Source organism: Diadema antillarum, unplaced genomic scaffold (assembly GCF_040938485.1).
Source record: "Diadema antillarum isolate AM-2024a unplaced genomic scaffold, OU_Dant_1.0 seq00000163_RagTag, whole genome shotgun sequence".
In the NCBI taxonomy this organism is placed as follows: domain Eukaryota; kingdom Metazoa; phylum Echinodermata; class Echinoidea; order Diadematoida; family Diadematidae; genus Diadema; species Diadema antillarum.
In genome coordinates this window covers 1,101,499-1,124,013 of record NW_027271234.1, presented here as the reverse complement: position 1 = coordinate 1,124,013, position 22,515 = coordinate 1,101,499, and the positions used below count along the sequence as shown (strand labels likewise).

The 22,515-nt window shown below is 39.9% G+C and overlaps 1 protein-coding gene across 1 annotated transcript in view; it reads right to left on the bottom strand.

The window, feature by feature from the left end:
- LOC139728074 (uncharacterized) overlaps window positions 1-18,220 on the bottom strand; it is a 39,086-nt gene extending 20,866 nt beyond the window's left edge. Inside the window, exons 1-12 of the mRNA XM_071639037.1 lie at window positions 18,043-18,220; window positions 16,003-16,169; window positions 13,602-13,686; window positions 9,912-10,145; window positions 9,048-9,516; window positions 6,903-7,037; window positions 6,034-6,249; window positions 5,227-5,419; window positions 4,521-4,623; window positions 3,880-4,052; window positions 3,091-3,270; window positions 1,475-1,522 (exon numbers count right to left, since the gene is read on the bottom strand). Coding sequence (XP_071495138.1) covers window positions 1,475-1,522; window positions 3,091-3,270; window positions 3,880-4,052; window positions 4,521-4,623; window positions 5,227-5,419; window positions 6,034-6,249; window positions 6,903-7,037; window positions 9,048-9,516; window positions 9,912-10,145; window positions 13,602-13,686; window positions 16,003-16,169; window positions 18,043-18,150 — 2,111 coding nt within the window. The 5' untranslated portion in view covers window positions 18,151-18,220. The remainder of the gene's footprint in view (window positions 1-1,474; window positions 1,523-3,090; window positions 3,271-3,879; window positions 4,053-4,520; window positions 4,624-5,226; window positions 5,420-6,033; window positions 6,250-6,902; window positions 7,038-9,047; window positions 9,517-9,911; window positions 10,146-13,601; window positions 13,687-16,002; window positions 16,170-18,042) is intronic.
- Window positions 18,221-22,515: the final 4,295 nt, after the last annotated feature.

Sequence of the window (22,515 nt, the reverse complement as noted above, 5' to 3'; positions counted from 1 at the left end):
CATGTCGAGGGCTATTTGAAGCGATCTTCAAATGTTTGCTTTATTGAGGTCAACTTGCCCTATTAAATTCTTCTAGCAGGCAAATAGTTCTCCAATCATCAAGTAGCAAGGGATTTCATTTGGTGGAAACTTTGTTGCTACTCCAATGCCTCTTATGTATTATGCACACAGTCTGACCTCTCTTTATATTAGGGAGCTTTAGATTTTAGACACGCGGACGTTCAAAGGAAAAAAACATGTTCTGAGCGTGCGCAGTAGCGCGCATGAAGTCAATCTATTTTTAGCTTGTGTCGTCTGAGTTTTTCACTACGCGTACTGGGCTTTTTTCACGTCTGCACAGTTTGCGACGTAGAGAGGTTCTTCGTGTACTGATCATATGGGGGCGCGATTTTTTTTTTATACGTTGCGTCCCAGCGTAATCTAAAGCTACTTTTCCACACAACGCAGGGAGAGGAGAACGTCCAGCGCACTCGTCGGCTCAAACGTCGGCGCGTCAAAATCTAAAGCTCCCTAATATCTGGACATGTCAGGACGGACGCTCATCCAGATAAGGGATTTGGCCGGATATGGGAGATTCAATGTTTAATACACGCAGCTGTCTACCCAATGGCAGTTACAAGTGTACATGTAACCTCTTGCAGGTAGCGTATGCTGAGGTGATTTGGAGGAAGTGATTATCTGAATGCATGTGATTCCGATGAAAATTTGATGTGAATGTAAGTTAATTATGCTGGGAATAATATGTAATTCATGTGAGTTTGTGTAGGAATTTTGTTTGAGTTTGAAATCCTCCTTTTCCTTGTAATTACTAGATTGAAAAAAAGAAAAAGAAAAAAGAGATCACGTCTGGATAATAATAGAGAGATCCGGAAAAAGGGAAGGCTTGATCAGAGAAGTCGGACTGTATTCTGGGGGGGAGCTTATTGTTCATTGAAAGAGGCATCTGAATTTAAGGCTTTGATTCATAATTTCACAAGGAGATTCAAATCGAATGTGGTCTGTTTCAATCAATGTTTTCACAAGGAAGTCATGATTTTCCTCCCCCCCCCCCCAAAAAAAAAAGGCGGCAAATCTTCACAGCAACACAGTGCCGGGAGAGATGCTAAACAAACATCTGTTTGGTGCAGAATTGTAGTCACTGTTAGATAAAAGGTGCAAGGTTTCGGGTGAGTAGAGAGAAACGTTACAGAACACTGAATAAAAACAGGGGAGAATATTCACGCCTCCTGCAGCGACATGCATGAACGAACGCGCACAAGACAAAGACAAAAATGTACATTCCATTCTGATGATCATGCGCACACTACAACACAGTGCTGACAAAAATCGGAACAACTACTTTTTGAAATAGTTGCCTTGGTGCCAGTTTCAAAAAACGAGAAAAACAGAGAAAGAACAATTTTAGCTTTTAGACATCTCAGCAAAGATTAAGAAAATTTTGCTTTGTTGGTGCACAGATGATAGTTTTGTTTACCTGTGGATTTTTCGATAAGTCATATTACCATGACCATCGTCACGCCACCTGTTCAGCAAAGGACACAGAGTTTGATGAAAGGAACATGCATTAGAATGACCAGCTGATCAATAGAAGAGTTATAAAGCACCCTCAATGGGCAATGCATCCCCTCTCTCTTGCCTAGTTTGAAGTGATAGAGGGGGAGATCAGCATCATCACCTACTGACAACCAAAATGGTGCTACATAACTCCTTCAAACATGAGAATTTGAAAAGACCTCTTTCATGTTCACTATCAGTGTCATGCACATCATACACAATGTATCTTTTACAAGAATTCAGGCATTAGTGAGCACTAGATTTTTTGCTGTGTATCCGTCAATTTTACTTGGAATTTGCAGATTTAATCAGTCTTCATGGGCAGACGGTGTCACAGAATATTCTACAACTAGGCAAGAAATATGGAGATAGCATGCTTGTTGAGTGTGATACCAGGATATAGGTAGAGTATTGTAGATACAGCATAATCATATCAAGCCATGCAGGAGTTATCTCAACACTAAACAAGCATAGAAATCCCCACTGTGTAAAACAGCAGGATTTTCAAATTGGGAGATGGTGGCACTATGAATATGATTGCAATGACATTTAAGCAGAAGCATTCACATGTGCAATGACTCAATTTCTATATGAAAAAGCCAATACTACATAACCATTCAGTTTATTTCGAAGTATGCATAAATATTTCATCTTCTCCTTCTTCTGGTTCTATCGCTGCCTTCAATCCCGAAGATTATAATCAGCTCAATCAAGAAATCCCTGCTATAATAATATAGCAGTGACAGCAAGGATGCTGCAGTTCCATTCCACTCTACTGTTGTAACTCTATCAGTATGTTCATCATCTCAGCTGTAATTCTATTCTAATCTACTGCAATAGCTCTATTAGCATATTCAACACTTCAATGAAACATGCATGTTTAACATTAAAAGGCTGACAAACATGATTTCAACAGTCTGAACTAGTGGAGCAGCTATGGGCAATGTCTGAACATGCACATATCTAACATGACAATGCACAATCAGCATCCATGTTCATTCCTTCCGCAAACAAAGAAAAGCAAATAACAAAGCATGGAGTATTTTTTTCTTTATTCGTATCACATTAAAGACTGGTTTGAAGTTTGTCAGAATACCCAGAGTCCTTCATAAATACTTCCACATTAAGCAGAGTCATATCTTCCAATATACAAAGCATATGATCTCCGCTGAGGACAAGTCATAGAGGGGTATTCATTTTACAATTGCATTTATCCTTTTTAGGCAAGATGAACACTTTTCTCAGCATTCTCATTCCCACTTTTCATAAGAGTTGTCTCGAAGTTAACCTTTAGAACCACAAGCTAGTGAAGATTGTGACTACATGCCAATAGGGCACATGCACACACTTTCTGGACAGAGTTAGTCATGAGTAGACTTTGTTTTGAATCTTTACAGCCAGGGTAAAGTAGAAGGATGGAATTTGTCCTGATAGGCAAAGGAGAGATAGGCAAATTGAGATGTTTTCTCACAAAAAGATGCATGCATGATGGAACATTCTAGATGCACCTACAATCACGAGACGGTTTGCACTTACTTGTATCTGGTTGTACCTGGGGCGACCATGGACCGCTGACTGGAGATGGAGTGGGGAATGGTAGGGGAGACCGGTGTCTGGATGTTTCTTCTGAAGTGGACATTGTAGTCAGATTGCTCGGGAAGGGCAAAGATGGGTTCACCCATTTGATTTCTGGGAGTGTATTCTGGGGTAGAATCACTGTAGAAGAGAGGTACCATAATTAAATACAGATTGCAGTGAAATACATCATATACCCATACAATCTTTTACATGACATCTTGCTTATTGAATGTCATAAATTGTTTTTGGTCTGGTTCTTGTTGTTGTCAATAGTTGTTTTGTTGTTGTCCTTGTTTATGGGTTTGTTTGTTTGCATCAGATTACTTTATCCAACCCAAACAATTCAGCTTATATCAAGGAGTATTCAGATACAAGTAAATACAGTGCAGCTTTTTGGTGCTATCAAGATTTAACATGAATAGTTTCCCTACACCAAGAAGTCTAACTAACTTGCCCTGGCAATCTGTGTATTGCCATCATCAATCGGAAAGGACTGGTGTTAGTGCAAGTAAACCTCACACATTCTGAACTCTGTAGTCCTTAGAGTGTAAAAATAATATCTGCTTAACTAGCATAACCCAACTCAACACAACAAAAAATAACATGCAAGTAGCATCTATAAAGTGTCTTGGTATGTAGCTATAACACAATAATCATACATCTTCTTTTAGCTGTTAAAAAGAAAGTCTTATGATAACTCAAAAGCAATTAAAATGTTTATCTAATATTGATTCTCACCTTGAAGACACCCTACTGCTGTTCGGAGGTGGAGTCATGCCTCCATAGGCGGTGGCTATACTGAGTGGGTGACCGCTGGCCGGCTGAGTGTTAGGGGGCTGACGGTTGGGTGCTGTGGACGGCCTTTTGGGGCTAATCTTGGAGGACGGTCTGCGGAATCCTGCCGGGAGTTCTGGGCCATACTGCAGGAAACAAAAGACAAACATAAAATATTTGGACAAAGCATAAACAGCCTCAACTGGGAAAATTTTCTACATGGTCTTTGTCCAATATGCTCACTATTATACTCTGATGTTGTTTTAAAATACCCATCTATCACTCTACATTTTGTCTATGTATTTTCAAGTATTCAAAAAGAAGAAAAAAAAAGATACTGCTGATGAAAATATATTGCAGAAATGAATAGAATGATGAAAGGGAGTACTCCAAACTCCAAGACAAGCATCATTCTTACATTAATCTGGGACGTGTTATATTTTCTTTGTATTCCCCTTTATTCATATCTTCATGGATGAGCTGGATCATGCTGGAACACAGTGCCATCTATAGTTTTCTTCTCTACTTACGAATTACAAGGGTTAGCTATTTTGATCATCTTTGCTAGTACCTTACCTACCATGGGAATTTGTGTGCCATCACTATAAACTCACCGGTTCTCTTTCAACCATCATCTGGTCACCGACATGGTCTGCTAGTTTCACCACAGCTCCAGCTACAACTGTAGCCGGTCGCTCGCCTCTCCCACTGGGTAACCTGCACATAAGACAGCCATGCATGAATTAACCCAATTATTTCAGTTCTTCACGGGTCCTGCAAAATGTTGAAGGTACTTCTCAAAATCTGGTTGAGAATGGCATATTTGAAGGAACTATGCTAAAACTTTTCACCAATGGAAATGACTCACTTGAAAGTAAAATATGACTGTTAACGGACAGATGCATTGAAAAGTATCACACCATTATGAAATTCATAATGATTTGAATTTATAATGAAGTGCAATTGAATAAGATAAGGTACTCAGTCACATTTTTTAGATGACTGTTTTAGTAGAGGAAGCATCAAACAAGGGATCTAAATGCCTGACTTTGCTGTTCACTGTTGAAAAAAAAAAATACATAAAGCAAAATTATGCTCAATTCTCTAGTATTGGTGATCATGCTCATTTGTTTGCTTGTTTGTTTGTTTGTTTTTGTTTTGGTCTGAAGAGAATATACCAAACTAAGTAGAAAAGCTTTTGCCCACCTCAAGACCAGACTATATTTATACACTGTCATCAGTGAAGGCTTTTAACAACTCAGTCCAAGGACAAAACAAATGCACAACAGCAGATATTCGCACACGGGATCAATGACCTACCTGGGGTTGCTTTCAGTTCTCTCGTCAAAGATGGTGACCTTCTTTGGTTCTACAAAGACCTGAGACTTTTGTTGCCTGCTCGCAGACCTCGGAGAGATATGGTTCTGCTTCACCTTGGGTTCATAGTCCGTGGTCATCTTGTAGAACTGTTCAAGAGACTGGGATGCGAGACTATTGGCTGGCATGTCTGGGGCTGTAGAAAGAGGACAGAATGAAATCCACACAGTCATCTCCATCATCGCTTATCATCTTTTTTGCTCTACCAAGAATCATAACTGTGCTTAAGATGCTAATATGCTAACAATCTTGGAATGTGAAATGCCATTTTTCTAATTCTGGAAAATCTTGTCATCTATCAAATGGCTCATGACATCATAATTATCTTGTCACTGCAATTGCAAAATGCATTTCATAGCTCTATATACATTTCATTTTAATAATTAAATTTTTTTGAAGTTTTCTGACTACTGGAGAGCTGCCAACATTCACCGTCAAATTCAGGAATATGCCAAAGAGCAATCAGGGAGAAACTTGTGTGTTACATGCATCTCAATAGGCAAAAATGATTTCCAAATCAGGGAGATTTCATGTTCTCTTCTCCAGACACACAGAAGTATATTACAGTTTTCAGGAAGCCTCCTGCAGAATCAGAGAAACTGGGCAGCTCTGCTATTGAATAATATAAAGTCCTAGATTTCACCAAGGGTTTGATCCCACAGTTATGGATGCATCCACTCCCAGTCCCACTGAAGCCAGTATGCGTCGGTGCATCCGTACTGGCTTGTTGGAGGACATTGTGAAGCTCACCATTGTCGGTGACGAAGGACTCCTGGGCGGCGTAGTTTGCGATGACCTGCTGGGTGAATCTCTCAGGGACCTCCGTGGTGACGACCCTGTCTCCACTCTGGTCCCGCATCAGCTCCTCGCTGGCACTTCTCAGCTGGTCCTCCTGATATTCATTCCACTTCATCAGGTTCGCTGCCTTGTGCTCCTCTGCATGCTGGCTGCTCCTTTGCTGGTTTGCTACATTATTTTATTTCAGATGAAAGGACAAATTTGTATTCAGAAATTTTAAAATCAATACTAAATCAGCATGAGAAAATCAAGCACAGCAGTTGCAGACTTAAATATTAAAAAATTGTTTAAATATTCACTTCAGTTCAAAGGATAACGCCACACTTGCAAAAACTGTTATTTTCACGTACACATACATTAGCAAATGAGGAGATCAGAGATATTTTCGCGAGGTGTTGCTTTTGTGATTTGACATCAAGGCTATCATAAGTGCACTAATGCCTGTCTGTTCACAATATATTTGCATGTTGATAAATTTGGGGCCCAACAAGGATTTGTGAAATTCACAAAATTTAAACTCTCATTAAAATAACAGCTTTTACAGTACTTTTGCTTTCATCTAATAATCAGTATCTTGCATTCTAAGTATTACATGTATAATATTAAAGATGGTTTGTTATGGTATGTATGTTATGGTTTCAACTCCATATAGAGTAATGATTCCTTTGTGTGTTTACCCAACAGCCATCTTGTCTAAATACTACACTTCTTCATAGCTTTCTTAAGCACAGAATCCACAGAGAGAGACAGACAGACAGAGACAGACAGACAGACAGAGACAGACAGACAGACAGACAGAGAGAGCGAGAGACTGGCCTCACCTGGCATGTTTGGCATGTCCACCTGGATCTTCAGCAGGGAGCTTTCACTCATCTCGGGAGACTGACCTCCCTGGTAGGTCTCGTCAAAGGTCACCTGGGCTACAGGGTTCACCAGGCTGGATATGGGTGGTGGTCCTGAGGGGTTGCAGGAAGAGAAAGCAACATTGAACAAATCTTAGTCATGAAATGTACCAGATAGATATGATGCAAGTGTGTCACACTGATAGCCCTGCAACAACTCAACTTAGCGGTTGAGATGAGGATTCAGGTTTTAACTTTTTGCTAGGTAATTACAAACCACTTATATGGAATATTCAAGAGCATACGCTTCTTAGAAGAATTCACAGTCAAGTTGATGAAAATTGGTTTTGAAATGGCCAAGATATCCAAAAACAAAATAAAACAAAGTGGTCCCAATGAAAGGTGGGACCGAGCATCTATTAGGATCTCCTTGTTTTTTGGATATCTTAGCTGTTTCAAAACCGATTTTCATCAAGTAAAGTTTGAATTCCTCTTAGAATTGTACGCTCTTTCATACTTCATGACGGGTTTTTTCATTATGCCACAAAAAAAGTTAGAAACCCGAAGCCCCATCTCAACAAAAACTATACCACACCTTTAATGTCTACACCTTTAGACAAACCTTGATAAAACTAGAAATATCACTTAAGGTGATTAATACCCCCGCCCTGTGACGACAGTCTTACCCAAGGAATGATCTTTCCTTGATCTTCTGCCATTTAAATGCCGTTACCATGGCAATGCAGCTTCCGACACGTCCGAAAAATATGTCTTGCACATCTTCCCACCAAGACTATTGTGTGTGCCACATTTCATAAGCTTTTGTCAGAAACTGAGGAAGTAGTTCAATCCACAAGATCTTTCCTTGATCTTCCACCATTAATATGCCGTTACCATGGCAACGCAGCTTCCGAAACGTCAAAAAAATACGTCTTGCACATCTTCCCACCAAGACCAATGTGTGTGCCACATTTCATGAGCTTCAGTCGAATACAGAGGAAGTAGTTCAATCCGCAAGATCTTTCCTTGATCTTCTGCCATTTATATGCCATTACCATAGCAACGCAGCTTCCGACACGTCCGAAAAATATGTCTTCCACATCTTCCCACCAAGATCAAGGTGTGTGCCACATTTCATAAGCTTTGGTCAAAAAACTGAGGAAGTAGTTAAATCCGCAAGATCTTTCCTTGATCTTCTGCCATTAATATGCCGTTACCATGGCAACGTACTTTCGGGTACTGTCAAAAAATGCGTCTTGCACATCTACAACCAAAGGCACACATCTGTACCAAGTTTCATGGAAATTGGGCAAAAACTGAGGAAGTAGTTTGCAACACAAAATTTTCCATCATTTTGGCTCATAATATGTGAGCTGTTACCATGGCAACATACTTTTTGTCACTGTCAAGAAATGTGTCATGCTGACCTATATCCTAAGACAAACATTCAATATGAATTCCATGAGAATTGGAAGAACACTGATGAAGCAGTTTTGCCATGAAGCATTTTGCCCTATATTTTACCAATAACATGCCGTTACCATGGCAACGCACTTTTTGCCACTGCGGAAATATGTGTCTTGCACATTAACATATTCAGATGAACATCTGTACCTAATTTCATAAAAATTGATCAAAAACTGTGGGAGGAGTTCGCGACGCAAGATTTGTACCCATTTTTGCCCATAATATGCCGTTACCATGGCAAAGTACTTTTGGGTACTGTCAAAAAATACGTCTTGCACATCTACAACCCAAGGCACACATCTGTGCCAAGTTTTATGGGAATCGGTTGAAAACTGAGGAAGTAGTTCGCGACGCAAGATTTGCAACGGACCGACCGCCCGACCGCCCGACCGCCCGACCGACCGCCCAACCGACCGACCGCCCGACCGACCGCCCGACCGACCGCCCGACCGCCCGCCCGACCGTCCGCTGATTCCTATATACCCCCTTCAAACTTCGTTTGGCGGGGGTATAAAAAGGACTGGTACAAAAAACTGTAGCTCTCAAGTCCCTTCTTGATAACAACAACATATGTCATCAATTAAACTTGATCTCTTTAAGGACACATGATGGTGGTTACATTATGACACTGTTAAATCGACATGGGTGTATACTCACTCTTGAAAAGTCCAACTCCTATCTTCTCCTGTGTCTCCTCTCCACTCGCCTCACTCTCTGCATCCTGGTCCTTGGCAGGCTCAGCGCCGTCTTCTTCTTTATCATCATCACCAACCTTTTCATCATCATCACCCTCCTCCTGTTCATCCTCATGCCCATTCTCCTCAACAGGGCCGGCATCATTTCCTCCAGGGCTCATAAGGGAGGCATTGGACTCGCTGCTGAGGGACAGTTCCAGGGACTTCACAGAGTGGTCATCCTCCTCATCGCCCACCCCTTCCTCCTCCTTCCCCTGCTGGGCCGAGATCTGGGCCTGGCGGATGACGCCCATGGCGGAGGAGGGCCGATGCAGTCCCGTGGCCATGGGGGAATTGGCGCCGTTAAGGTACGCATTGATGTAATTGACTGCAAAGCTGGCATCGTCATTAGCGTAGTCATCTGAGCGATGACTTCTGAGTGAGTTATGAATCTGAAGATGGGGACAAAATAGATGAGAAGGAAAGATGAAAAAAGCTTAATGTTTCCCTCAAAGCGGGACAAATATCAATGCCTTAGTGTAAATACTTTGTTCAAGAACAGCATACTTCAAGAGCACGGTCAACTTACAATATTGCAGTTGTAAGGTCTAATGTGTCCTTTTTTAAAACCATTTTCTGTCTTTATTCAAGAACTGACAATAAGACACATTTTATTCTTCAATCTTACAAAACATTCCTTTACATATATGACAAGTTAAATTGAAAAAAGTGCAAAAATGTTCCTCACAGAATAAGAAATGATGCGAGAATGACTGCAATTGGCAATTTTGTATTAAATGTTTTTAGAAGTGAGATAGAGTACAAACAATCTGTCTGTCAGTCTTACTTTTGGTCTGTTCAGGCTTGGAGGAGCTGTTGTGGGTCTGCTGTTATCTATCCTTAGTTCATCAAGCTCACTTGACCCTTGACCTCGAGGAGTGTTCTGCTGGGACAGGGACGTCTGAAATCCAACCCTCTTCTGCAGCCGCTTGCCCGGTGGGTCGGAGTAGTACTTGATGGCATCGGCAGAGAACTTCAACTCCGGACGTTTGTAGAGCTGCTTGCCTGCTCCCTTGAAGTGCTGTACATAGTCAAAGAGTTTGGAGAAGTTTATGATGAAGTTGAATACACTGCATTTTATCACTGAAAATGCAAAGCCACAAAGTTGATATGCAAATCAGATCGTATACTTTTTGCAATGCAATTACAGTAATCTAATTCAAACATGCCCTTGGCTGGAATGTATGCCTGGGTGAGGTACATTAAACATAGTTCATTTGTTTACATTTCGAGGTCAACTCTCCTAGAAGAACAAATACTCCTGGCAGACAGCTTACCTCACCTAATGTACATACACCTTGTCTCACAACTATGCCAACAAGTTAACAGTTATCTTCAGTTAAAATCACAACACCCCTATTGAACATCCTTGAAAAAACACTGTAAAAGAATAAATCTGCAGAAAGTAAGTGGCAGAAAGAAATTCATAATCAAGAAAATTTGGCATTCAACTTGGCCCTGCAAGCTTAAATGTACAAACCTCTTTTTTGTAAATATACAATATGTATATGATGTCTAACATTCCAACATGAGTTTATCTCCAAACAGAGGATTGACATCAAGTTAACTGTCAGTTACAAGGCAGAATCCCTATATGGCACATATTCTTGAAATATCTGTATCAGTATAGATTTCTAAAATTAGTGACATTGTGTCTTTCCAAGGCAGTTCCATGTGAGACTCCAAAATGCAATGCACAAAGTACGAAAGAGTCAGACTTCAACATTGATTAATGTTCTGGACATTTCAATTTCAACTTCAACATAAACTGTAGTTAATGTTTGAACTCCTCCCCCCCCCCCCCCCCCCACTTCCCACATACAACGTGTACTGGCTCTTGCTTGCATCACAACTACGCGTAGCCCAGCTATGGTACTAGACAGGTACTAGCATTACACATGAGAAACATGAAACAATATGCTAGGGTGCAACTCTTTATCAATAAATCAACAGAAGGCATGCCTTTGTTTGCTTTTACAGTTTATAGATTACTAAAGCTTCTTTTCTGTACGGCTCAAAACTAACTGACCCAGTGAACAAGCACAAGAAACCTTGATGGTAAAAGGATTTTAGTAGTACAGTATTCATCGCATAATCGGGCATCTGATAATCAGGAACCTCGCTTAAATGACATACGCTTCCCAGAAACATTTCCAATGCACGTTATTTTCACTGGATAATCGGGCGGGGACCTCTGATAAACGGGCCAATTTTTCTTCAAGCGATCTTTGATTTTGTTGATACATGTATTTAAAAAACATGCCTCGCTCACACAACTCAGGCTGTGTACATTGTTTAATCTCAGTCATACACTTTGAGGGCAAAGTCCAAATTCCTCGTCTCTGAGTGTTTCAACTTTCAATACACTGTGATCTGTGCGTACGTCACAATCTTCCTCAGTTGTGAATGAGCTAGAGGGTCGCGCCGAGGGGTAGCGTGGTAGTGTATTCATGCACATGTACAGTACGTCAGTATGCATGTGTGTGTGTGTGTGTGTGTGTGCACTACATGTACATGTTGTATGCCGTTAGTGTATGGTGAATGCTCATCGCGAAATCGGGCACCTCGCTTAAAGGGGCCGTGTTTGCTACTCCCAACCTGTCCCGATTATGCGATGAATACTGTATCACATGACTTCTAAGCAAGTCATATATCGTCTCATAAAATTTTGACATTGTAATATTTTTTTCAACTTTCTGCAGTTCATGTGATACAAACACTTAACCCTAACTAGGCCGGGCTATTTACACGTAGGTAGTTGATAGAGCCGGGGGGGGGGCCTCCCAGGCCCCCCTCCAGATCTCGGCCGTCGACTGCGCGATCGCGACGAAAATTGGCACACACATTGCCTATGATGTAATCTAAAATACCATGAAGTTAATTTTTCAAAAAAATTATTATTCATGCTAAATTATGCTAATTTATGCGTAATGATGCATGAAATCAGACTACTTGGTATAAATCACTAAATAAAGCTCAAAACAGGCACATTTTTGGTGTAAATATTCTCTTTAGTGTTCTTAGCAAATGTTGTAAAAAAAAATTTTGATATCAGAAAAAATTCTTAAGTATTTTATTGTTTTTTTAATTTCTTACGTATTTCTTTGTTTTTTCGACTTTATGTTTTTCATTGTTTTTTCGATGAAATTTGTCCGCGACATCGCTCCGAACAAGAAAATATGTTATTCATTGATTTTAATCAATAAAACACCAAAATAATCATGCTTTTATGAAATTTGCCTGGAAGCACAGTTTGCATTGAAATTGTACACGAATTCACGTTTTTGAGCAATTTTTGGTCTGACATGCATGTACATATTTATGCGTAACTTCGAAACCGCGCGCCCGGGCGTCGCAAATTTGGCGTCAAAAGGTGCGGGAGACTCGCAAGAAAAAAGTCATGAAATGTTGTGGCGATAGCTTTTTGCGATTGCGATATATCGCGCGGAACGTCGAGGGGGGGGGCCTCAGAGGCCCCCCCGGCCTAGTTAGGGTTAAAGAAGATTAGATTTCCTACTATTTGTATGTTTACATTGAATTTTGATACAATTTTCTATTGCAGAGTTTTGCAGATCATTCAATAGACAAACTTTGATGATAATTTCAAGGGCTGATGATGAGGCTAGCATGACTTACACTTGTAGATCTTGTTTGCATGCCAAATCAACCAAATATTGGCCAAAAAGATTATGTTTACAACTAGAGTTAACATGTGTCAAATGAGCTCAAACCATGCAGGTTTTATTTGACAGGATTTTGGACAATATCCTCCATCTTTTAATCTCCTTGTACTTATCTTTAGTACATCAATAACTCATACTTTGTCTTTGTAACCATGAACATTAAGCTGTGTGCTACATTAGTAATGAACGCTAATATCTTCAGGATGTATGATATTTCTTACTCAATAAAAATTATATTACCAACGTTCAGTGACTTCATCAGTACACTCAAATGATTGACAGTCTTCAAGTATAATTCTGCACATACACCTAGTAGAATAACTTGAAGGGTTGGTATAGTATTGGTTGAGGCGAGGATTCAGCTTTTAACTTTTTGCGAGATACTTAGAAACCACCCTATGAATGTTAAAGAATATACAATTATAAAAGGAATTCATAGTTTGTTTGATGGGAATCGGTTTTAAAAATGGCTGAGATATCCAAAAACAAAGAAAAACAAAGCAATGCTAATAAAAGGATCACTAATTTGTTTTGAATATCTCAGCTATTTCCAAACCAATTTTTGTCAAATAAACTTTGAATTACTCTTAGAAACATATATATTTTTTCATATTTCATAAGATATTTCTCACTATCACACAAAAACAGTTGGAAACCTGAAATCTCATCTCAACAAAAACTTTACCATCCCTTTAATGGATATTTGCATCACAAACACTCCATAACACATACCTACAGATCTGTAAGTCTCAAAATCAAGTACAATTATTGTACATGTAAATGTGTTAACTTACTGGCTCACAGTGCAGAACCTCTTTGTTGACTTGATACCAATGATACACTTTCTTGAGGTCATCTCTCTGCTTGATTCCAGATTCTCTGCAATGAAATGGAAGAGAATAAAGCAATATGAGTTCATGACTGATTGTTCAAAAGGTAAATATACAGTGTACAAGTACGGATACACAGTACAACAGATTGATCTCCCCATGTATACATTGTACAGCGTGTATTGATAGACTGATAGACAGAAAGATAAATGGATGGATTGATGGATAGTACAGAAAGATAGATGGATAGACAGATAGGAAATGGTGTACAATGGGCTGTATGAAGACATGAGCATGCCTGTACAAATGAACAAATGTACTACCAGTACCAGTAAAGCCTTTGAAAGCACACAAATTGTATAAATGCAAAGAGAGAGACAGAGAGACAGACAGACAGAGAGACAGACCAACAGACAGAGACAGAGCAAAGAAAGTTTGTCGATCAACTGCATAGAAAATTGAATTTCATATATCTACAGGTGGCATGAGCACATTTTGGTTTATTAGACCATTGCTAACAAGTTCTTTTTGCCAGGTGGCTTCGCAAACTAATACATTATGTCCCTCATCATAATGCAGCCATGCCTGAAGTGAATGCAAATTGGCAGGTCTTGTACAAGACTTTCTAATATTGATCCACATTGCATTATTAGATCTGTTGGAGCTGCATTCCATCCTACATGCAGAGTGAGGCACTCTTTCCAGCTTCACTGAGCTACAACACCATCATGTACAGGCTTTACAATAAAAATTGATCCAGTAAACTTTGCAGGACATGAAAGCACCTGCCCATGGCAATTTACTGTCACTTTTTCTGTCTACTTCAGTGGCTCATCGATTTAAAGGTGTCATTCCTTGAATCATAAAATTGCTCGCATTGTCGAGCCATGCAGCATTATGAATGTCTGTTGTGTTCTACATGAAGTAGCAGTATATAATGTGTAAATGAATATAAATCATATATCAACCTGTTGAAGACTAGCTCCAAGTATTCTCGGGCTGAGGTAAATGGGAAATGCGTGTTATAGGAAAATCAGTCTGTCTTCAATGGGTTAATTATTTCCTTATTACTGGCAACCATTTGTTTTGACACACAGCTTTAGTCCCTTCAGTTAAACGCTATACATTTTGTGTTGCCTAATATTGTACACCGATAGGCTTTCTATTTGAAGCCCCTCGGTGACCTGGTAAATGCCTATTTATATTGTACCTTCTCTTGGTTTCTCTTCTCTAAGAAGACTGGCATGAAAAGAGCGAAGGCTGGCAGGATTTTGAGGAAAGCCTCTTCTCAAACATGATAACAAAAGAAGAGTATCCTTAGACAAGCTTTAAGACAGCAGTGAAAAAGAGAAAGAGAGAGAGACGGAGAGGGGAGCAGGGAATAAATGTACCGACAAACACCCAGTACAACCAAGAGGAGGGGATTGTCTTTTATGCTCCTTGCTTTGGGAAGAGGCAGGGGGAAGCAAAAAACTAAACTGAACATTCTATAATACAACCTCATGATTCATCTGGTCTCATAGAGCCTGTGATGATTTACCTTGAATATCATTAATGCATGCATTGTTGTACCTCATTTCAGTCAGTAAGGCATGTATTGTTTGCCAGTGCCGTACTATACTATGAATTTCTAAGTCCGCTTCATTTGAGTTTAATTGATTTTACTTCGAAACCCATAATACATAAGTGGCACTAAGTTAAAGAGGATAGCAAATTTAATATCCTCTCTCCCAGACTGCAACTCTCACAACAACAGTGGGGCCAAATGACTCTCTTTTGCTTCTTTTAGTTGCTTGGGGCTGACTTTGAGTAAACTGGACATACCAGTATTGTTATGAAAATCCTTCATATTGATCTCAGTTCATGTTTTGTGCAAAAATAATGAAAATGATGCAAAGCTGATATCAAATACTTTATTAATATCATATGCAAAATATTGGTGAAAGTCCAATGTACTGTATGTACTGAAGATGACAATAGATCTGCTAATTAGCAAATTGCCAGTTTGTAGGATGGTTTGGAAACCAATTTGGCCTGACAGGTTATTTGCTCTGCATAGGAACACAAAGATGTACCCAAATAAATCTATCTACATGTACATTGCATTCACACAGGAATACAGTGCACTTTCAGCATTAACTCTCAGTTGTGACTTCATATACCATGTCTATATTTTTATACTATACCATCTCCGTGCATGGGATGTGAACTCATTTTTCCAGGCATACACTTAAACTGGAGAAGTAGTTAAAATGAGAGAAATGCCATGATAAAGATGGGGGGGGGGGGGGGGGTGGGGAGAGAAAGCAAAGCATTATCGGCATTTTTATCTCTTTGATATTTTTTTCTAGCTATATAGACTGACCTGCTGACTTCTAACATCATCCGGAGAAGAATGCGGAAGAATTGAGCGTCTTCTGCTTGCTGGGCTAGCTGGTTCTTGTCCTTTCTCGTCAATGAGGAGAGCTTGGCGTCTCTCTGGAAGCGCTCCACGGCTAACAGCATTGTCATGAATTCTGACAATTTAGTCAGCTGGTAGACCAGGTGTCAACAGTGGGGGGGTGGGGAGAGAGAAAATGATACAAGTACAACATATACATAAAGTGGTCAGTACATGCTTGCTTATCATCAATCCAATCCTAAATTGAGATCTCGGTATGATTAGTGCTTTTTATAAAATGTTCTAAAATGTGTTATGCAAACATATGAAACACCCACATCTGTAATGATTGCATACGTGTACTTATCATATCCACTCCACATACAGGCAGTATCTCATCAATTTTTGCTGAACCTGCAAGCCACTACAATGTAAGATGGCAGAGTGACCACAAAATTTGAATCAGTGTATGCAAAGAAGTCAAATTTACCCTAAATTCGTACATATATTTGGATTAAGTTAATTCAGTACATACAGGGTGTATCAACAGTACGCATTGATCACTAAAGTTTTGGGAAACGAGGACAATTCAAAATTTATGAATTTTTAAAGTTTTGGTTCAATCCCACGGTGTCATGGGCCGTCATCAGGGGATTGTATGATGGATTTATTAAAGAAAAACATAAAATCTGTAGCTTTTGAATAAATTCTCAAATTTCATAAAACTTCATGTGTATTACGTACCGGTACTATTTCTTCAATCACTGAATCCAGTATGCTTTGAGGAAAATTTCACTGGCAGCTGTTATCACTTCATAATTTTTTCTTCTTTGAACTTTCTTAAAAAACCACTCTGATGTATTAGTGCTTGTGTATATATATTTATGTTTATTAATGTGTAGATTTCTGAATTTCTATTCACCTTAAAATTCAACAATTGACACTAAGTTCATTCTTACAACAGCTATGCTGCAAAAAATGCATTGGGCCACACTACAATCCAGGAGGGAAGCTGCCATCAAGATAATGATGTACAAAATCACTAACAATCTCATAGCCATTAACAAGGACACCTATCTGAAACCAATGACCGACATCAGATTGCGGAATTACCATCCTTCCAAATATCAACCTCTCACAACTCACTCCACTAAAGATGTATATAGGTACTCCTTCATGCCAACAGCAGCAAGGCTATGGAATGCACTCCCTGCAGATGCACTCCCTGCAGATGCCCTCACCGCCACATCACTGGGCGTCTTCAGGACTCGCATATCCGCATGTTAGCTCCACACTGGAGTTTTTTTTTTACTCGCACCATGTATAATATTTGCACAACCGTCCACCGGCATCACATACTCAAGTTTCATCCTTAGCATCATATCCAGAATTGGACTTTGCTGAGTACCGACGTAAACGTAAACGTACAAGCATGCTATCACTGCATCAGCTCCACTTTTCACCAAGAGTCATTAGACTCTATACAGCTCACTAAAGATAACAGTTTTTCATTCCTTTGCAGCAAACACCTTGCCCAAATCAGCTTGAATTGATGTGTATTTCAATTATTGAAAACCAGTTACATCTCATTTCTTGCATAGTAAGATATCACGGAAATTAGTATAAAATCCTATAAGCACAGTGGCATGACAAAAGAAATAGTTTTATCGAAAAACACATTAACCTCTGATTACTGAATAAGAGAACTCTGTTTGCATGATGTAGAAATTTTACTCTCGTGGCATATTCACACCACAGAAATTCACTCATTCACTGTCAAGTCTGACAGTGTTACAACACAAGTGTATGTGAACACCCCTTTGCGTTGACAGTCAATTAGAAGATTACGCACCGGCACTCTACAACATGTACTAGACTACTACTAGATCTAGTACTAACTAGTACTAGTCGACTACTGCAGTGTTCATTGTAGATCCACAAGCCCATACAAATACAGAATGGCCAGTTCGAAACTGGGTTGTAATTATGAAAAATTTTGCTCTGGTTTGTATTTAATGTACTCACCCGTGATCGTCGCAGGATCTTGATGTCATTCTCAAAATCGAGTCCCCGACTTGGGTCAAAATTAAATGTCCGAACATTACTCTGCTTGGAAGTTGACAGCGAAAACATTTTGATTCCACAGGGATTTTGTCTGTTTAGAACCTACAGGTGTAGAAGAATATTAAATATAATCTGTCAATTACTTCACCACCAGTCTTTGGAACAGAGGCATATAGGCATATACATGTAGCCAATGCATGCAAGTCTCGACTGTTAGCTGAGATTATGACCTCTGCTGTGAGCTGAGTCTGCTGTCAGTGTCACCTTCTTAGACTGAATTCACATCTCAAACTCTTCTTATTCCTGCTCGATCGAGTCTTTCCATTTCTTTTAAAATATTAAATACAGAAAGCTAAGCAAACAACTCTGCATGGCAGTGTCACTGTCAGCAGTCAAGATCCATTTGGTCTGAGGGATGAACTAGTCTAAACTAATCCACTTTTCTAGATGTATAAACATTAGATCTAACAGTGTCAGTGCCATCCAGTATCCGTCAATTCTAATTGGGTCGCGTCCTCGCTAGCTTTCACGCAGGTACCGATGGGCCGACCCCACTGGCTGGCACACCGCGCGTGTCCCGATCCCCCTTGCTCTGTGGCGTGTCACCGTTCATCGTTGCCGTAGGTACTGTGCGTGGAAAGCGGAATCTTGCTGTCGGCAACTTTGACGTGTCGAGTCGAGTATACAACAAACAACAACACAACAAAACTCGGTTGTCCACTAGAATATGTAGCAAATCCCGGAACTCCAACTCATATAGAACACGATAAAGTTGATTACAAGATGCAAAACAAATCCCTTTTGACAGAAATCATGATGAGATTCCACGCTACAAAAGTTGGCTCGCCGGGGATATTCTCATGTTACACACTAATTGGACTACTCCATTTGTCCGGTCTTGAGAGGGACTTAACAAAAAAAAAGAACACCTGAATATCTCCAATGCAGTAGATTTCAGAGTAATTTTCGTGGAGATAATTATCTAAAAATAGTTTTAGGAAAGAAACTGCAAAATATACATCGATTGTTCAATCATGACAAATCTGAAATATTGACTCCGTTACAGCATCATACAACTTCAAGTACACGTAGAAAAATGGAAGCGTCCACTTGTTCGCTCCGATGTCACCGTTTCCAACACGACGTTGTGTCATGTGACCACCAGCTGCAAGCCAATAACAAAAGCGCTGGTGAACAAGTGGATGAAGGAAAGTGGATACTTTTACTCAGCCGATGATGATCCCGCGCCGCCTGAAAACACGCATCGCACTTTAAATATTGTACAAAAATCACATCCTCTCAATACAGTAGCAGAGAAAGAGTAAATATTAGGCATGTCATTGTCTCGATGTTTCCATGATATCCAACTCAAGCCACCGTGGTTATAATTCAAATGCGATAGTCCATACAATTATATCTTCGAAAGAGTGAGAAATTTCACCTGGAGAGGTAGACGCTGTGTGGTATTTTCCCGTTTTGTTGTTGTTGTTTTGTGTGTGTGTGTTTTTTGTTTGTAGTGAGTACATGTCATTGGAATCTTGTCATGCTAGACTACACCGACCATTGCGTTCGTCTTAGATTTATTTTGTTTCAGGCTCATATAATAATTCGAGTTTTTATTCTGTTTTTGCACGTTAGAATTACCAATGAACAATTGTCATGACTCTTTTTATTCTTGTGGAATGTTCAGTTTTGGTTAAAGTAATGCAAAAAAAAACCAAAACAACCATTACAAACATATATTAGTACAACGGCTGCTATTAAACATCAGTGTTATCCATGTGAACAGATCTCATTTAATTTCATTTCGAATGATGTTGTTAAATCAAGGTCATACACTTCACCCTTGTGTCACAAAGCAGTCAAAGCAGTTTTTATTTCTGTGTTAGTGTATCATATTATCAATTAATCAAGAACCTGTGCATTTGTCTTCAACTCAGCAATGAGAAGCCAAGACGGTGGGAGAGACCGCCTCCTTGCGATAACAGTGAAAGTATCACATATCATATCTACTCTGAGGCAAATTACTCTTTCCATCTTTGGAATATGATCAAAGACTGTCGTCGTCCAATTAAGCCCAAAACGGATGGAAGTCTTAAAAATTAAAGAGCCATTGCGTAGCATGATAATTTATATGGTGTTGAATAATTATTAAGGATATGATCAGAAAAAAAAATACTGACTGCCTAAAACTCCCCGAACATGGTGAGTTAGGAACGTGTGTGTGTGTGTGTGTGTGTGTGTGTGTGTGTGTGTGTGTGCGTTCATTTGTTTATGTTGCGCTCGGGTGTTGGGTAATGCTTTCGTCAATTGACAATGCCCAATGGCAAACATGCACACATGTTTCATGTCAACTTATACACCGACATTGGTTGCTTCCATCGAGCAACCGTTGAATATCATGAATCATCAAGGAGGTGAGACGAAATCATGCAGCATTTATTACCCCCACATACATAATAGTTCCTTACCCGATAGAATATCAAAAAGTTTATGGTTTGAGAGTACTTGGACTGGTTATTGGCTTTGAGACTATCTAGCTCCTTAATAACATTGGGATAATGTATTGATTTTCTCATTTCATGTACGCTGTAGTGCAGTAAGCTTTCAATGGAGCATTGTGCATTATGACATTTCAATCAGCATTCAGTCAGATTACAGATATAATGGGACTATTCGAGCTTCAGATGTAAATGTGTTTCCTTTTAGAAATATTCAATAACATAAGAATAAACTGATCGCCATAGGCGTAACACCATGATCTTCCAGGAGAGGCTAATACGAAAATGATATGAGTGTGTGCGTGTGCGTGTGCGTGTGTGCTGTGCGTGCATGTGTGTAAAACTCGGTTCAAGTCTCTTGTGCTCCTTCATATGCATTTGACAAGGAAGTGATCAACATCTTCAGCAGCACAAATCCAAGAGAGATGATGCTGAACTTGACTAAGATAATTCAGTATATAGGTATGAGAAAGATACGAGCCTTTACACCATGGCTGATACACACCACGTTAAGCCAAACTATTAAGAGTAAAAAACAATAATCATAATTAAATTTACGGATCCGTCGCGGAATACGTACTGTCTCAGAGGTATATACTCTTTATTATATTTTTTTAGTAAAAAGATCCAATATATTTGCAATATTGACCCCCTAAAAATCCTAGCTATAGGCCTGGAATGTGTGTGTGTGTGTGTGTGTGTGTGTGTGTGTGTGTGTGTGTGTGTGCGTATGTGTGTGTGTGTGTGTGGTTACACAACACGTTGCATGAACAATTCTTTCATCTCTATCTCCCATATTTCCGTTACATCGACCTTAAATGGTATTCATTTGCCTGCTGATCGCTATTGATATTGAATATATCTGCGCTGATAAGTGAATAGTTCGTAGTCAAAATCTTGCATGGCATGCACTGGGGTATCAATACTTATTATCAATAGTCACTGAGAGAGTTTGTCACTTTTTCTGACCACTGGTGCGTGTCAGAGCAAGTCAGCCTAGAGTTCGCTGGCATAAAAGTGAACAAAACAAAACCCTTGTGGGGAAAAAAATAGTAATAATAAAACAGTATTTGAACAAAAGAAGAGCGCGCCAGAGTCGTTACCGTCTGAACCCTTTGAACAAAAGAGGCCGCCACAGAGAACGGCGAATCAGTCAGTTATGTGCCCTTGCAGTGGCTTGTACGAAGAGCAGCTTCAGTTCGTATCGCAGAAAGTGATCTCACATGTGCACGGGACGCTCCTCCAGCGCAACCATCAGCGAATACAAGACAACGCGAGTGGGCGTTGCTGGACTCAGGAGCAAACATTGACTCTCTATTCTTCCGAATATCGATCAGGCATCCCCTCAGGACCGCCACAGCCACCCGCGTGCTATGAGATGAAGTAGGGGGAACTGCAGCAGGTAAAAGATCACAGGTGATCAATGTAGCCGGTGAAAAGCTCGTATATATTATTATGAGTCACCTTGGGTGTGGTGTGATGCAGTGTAATTCGTACTACCACTACTGAGCGCATCGATGCTAATGAAGGTTAATGCGCCTCGGTCCGCTGTCACTAAGGGTAGAGGCGTCAGTAATCGGTCTGATCACCGAGCGAAACGCACTAAGGATGACTACAAGCTGTTACTGACCAAATCGACAGTGCTGATACACACATTATCGATGATGAATGTGATGCATTTCCATGCACACTGAGACACATTCGAGGCCGGAGATGTGAAATATATACGCATATTCCTACCTCTTTCTCGCACCATCAACGGCAGTGGTGAAAGAAATTTGGGAAAGCGTACAAACCTTGCCACATTGCCACTGGCGTCGTCACTACAGATATCGGTTTCGTTTCTGAGCAATCTTTGAACCGGAGGTGAGTTAACAAATATTTAAGTATTTTGAAATGCAATATGATCATGGCTGCAATCCTGATGTTTATT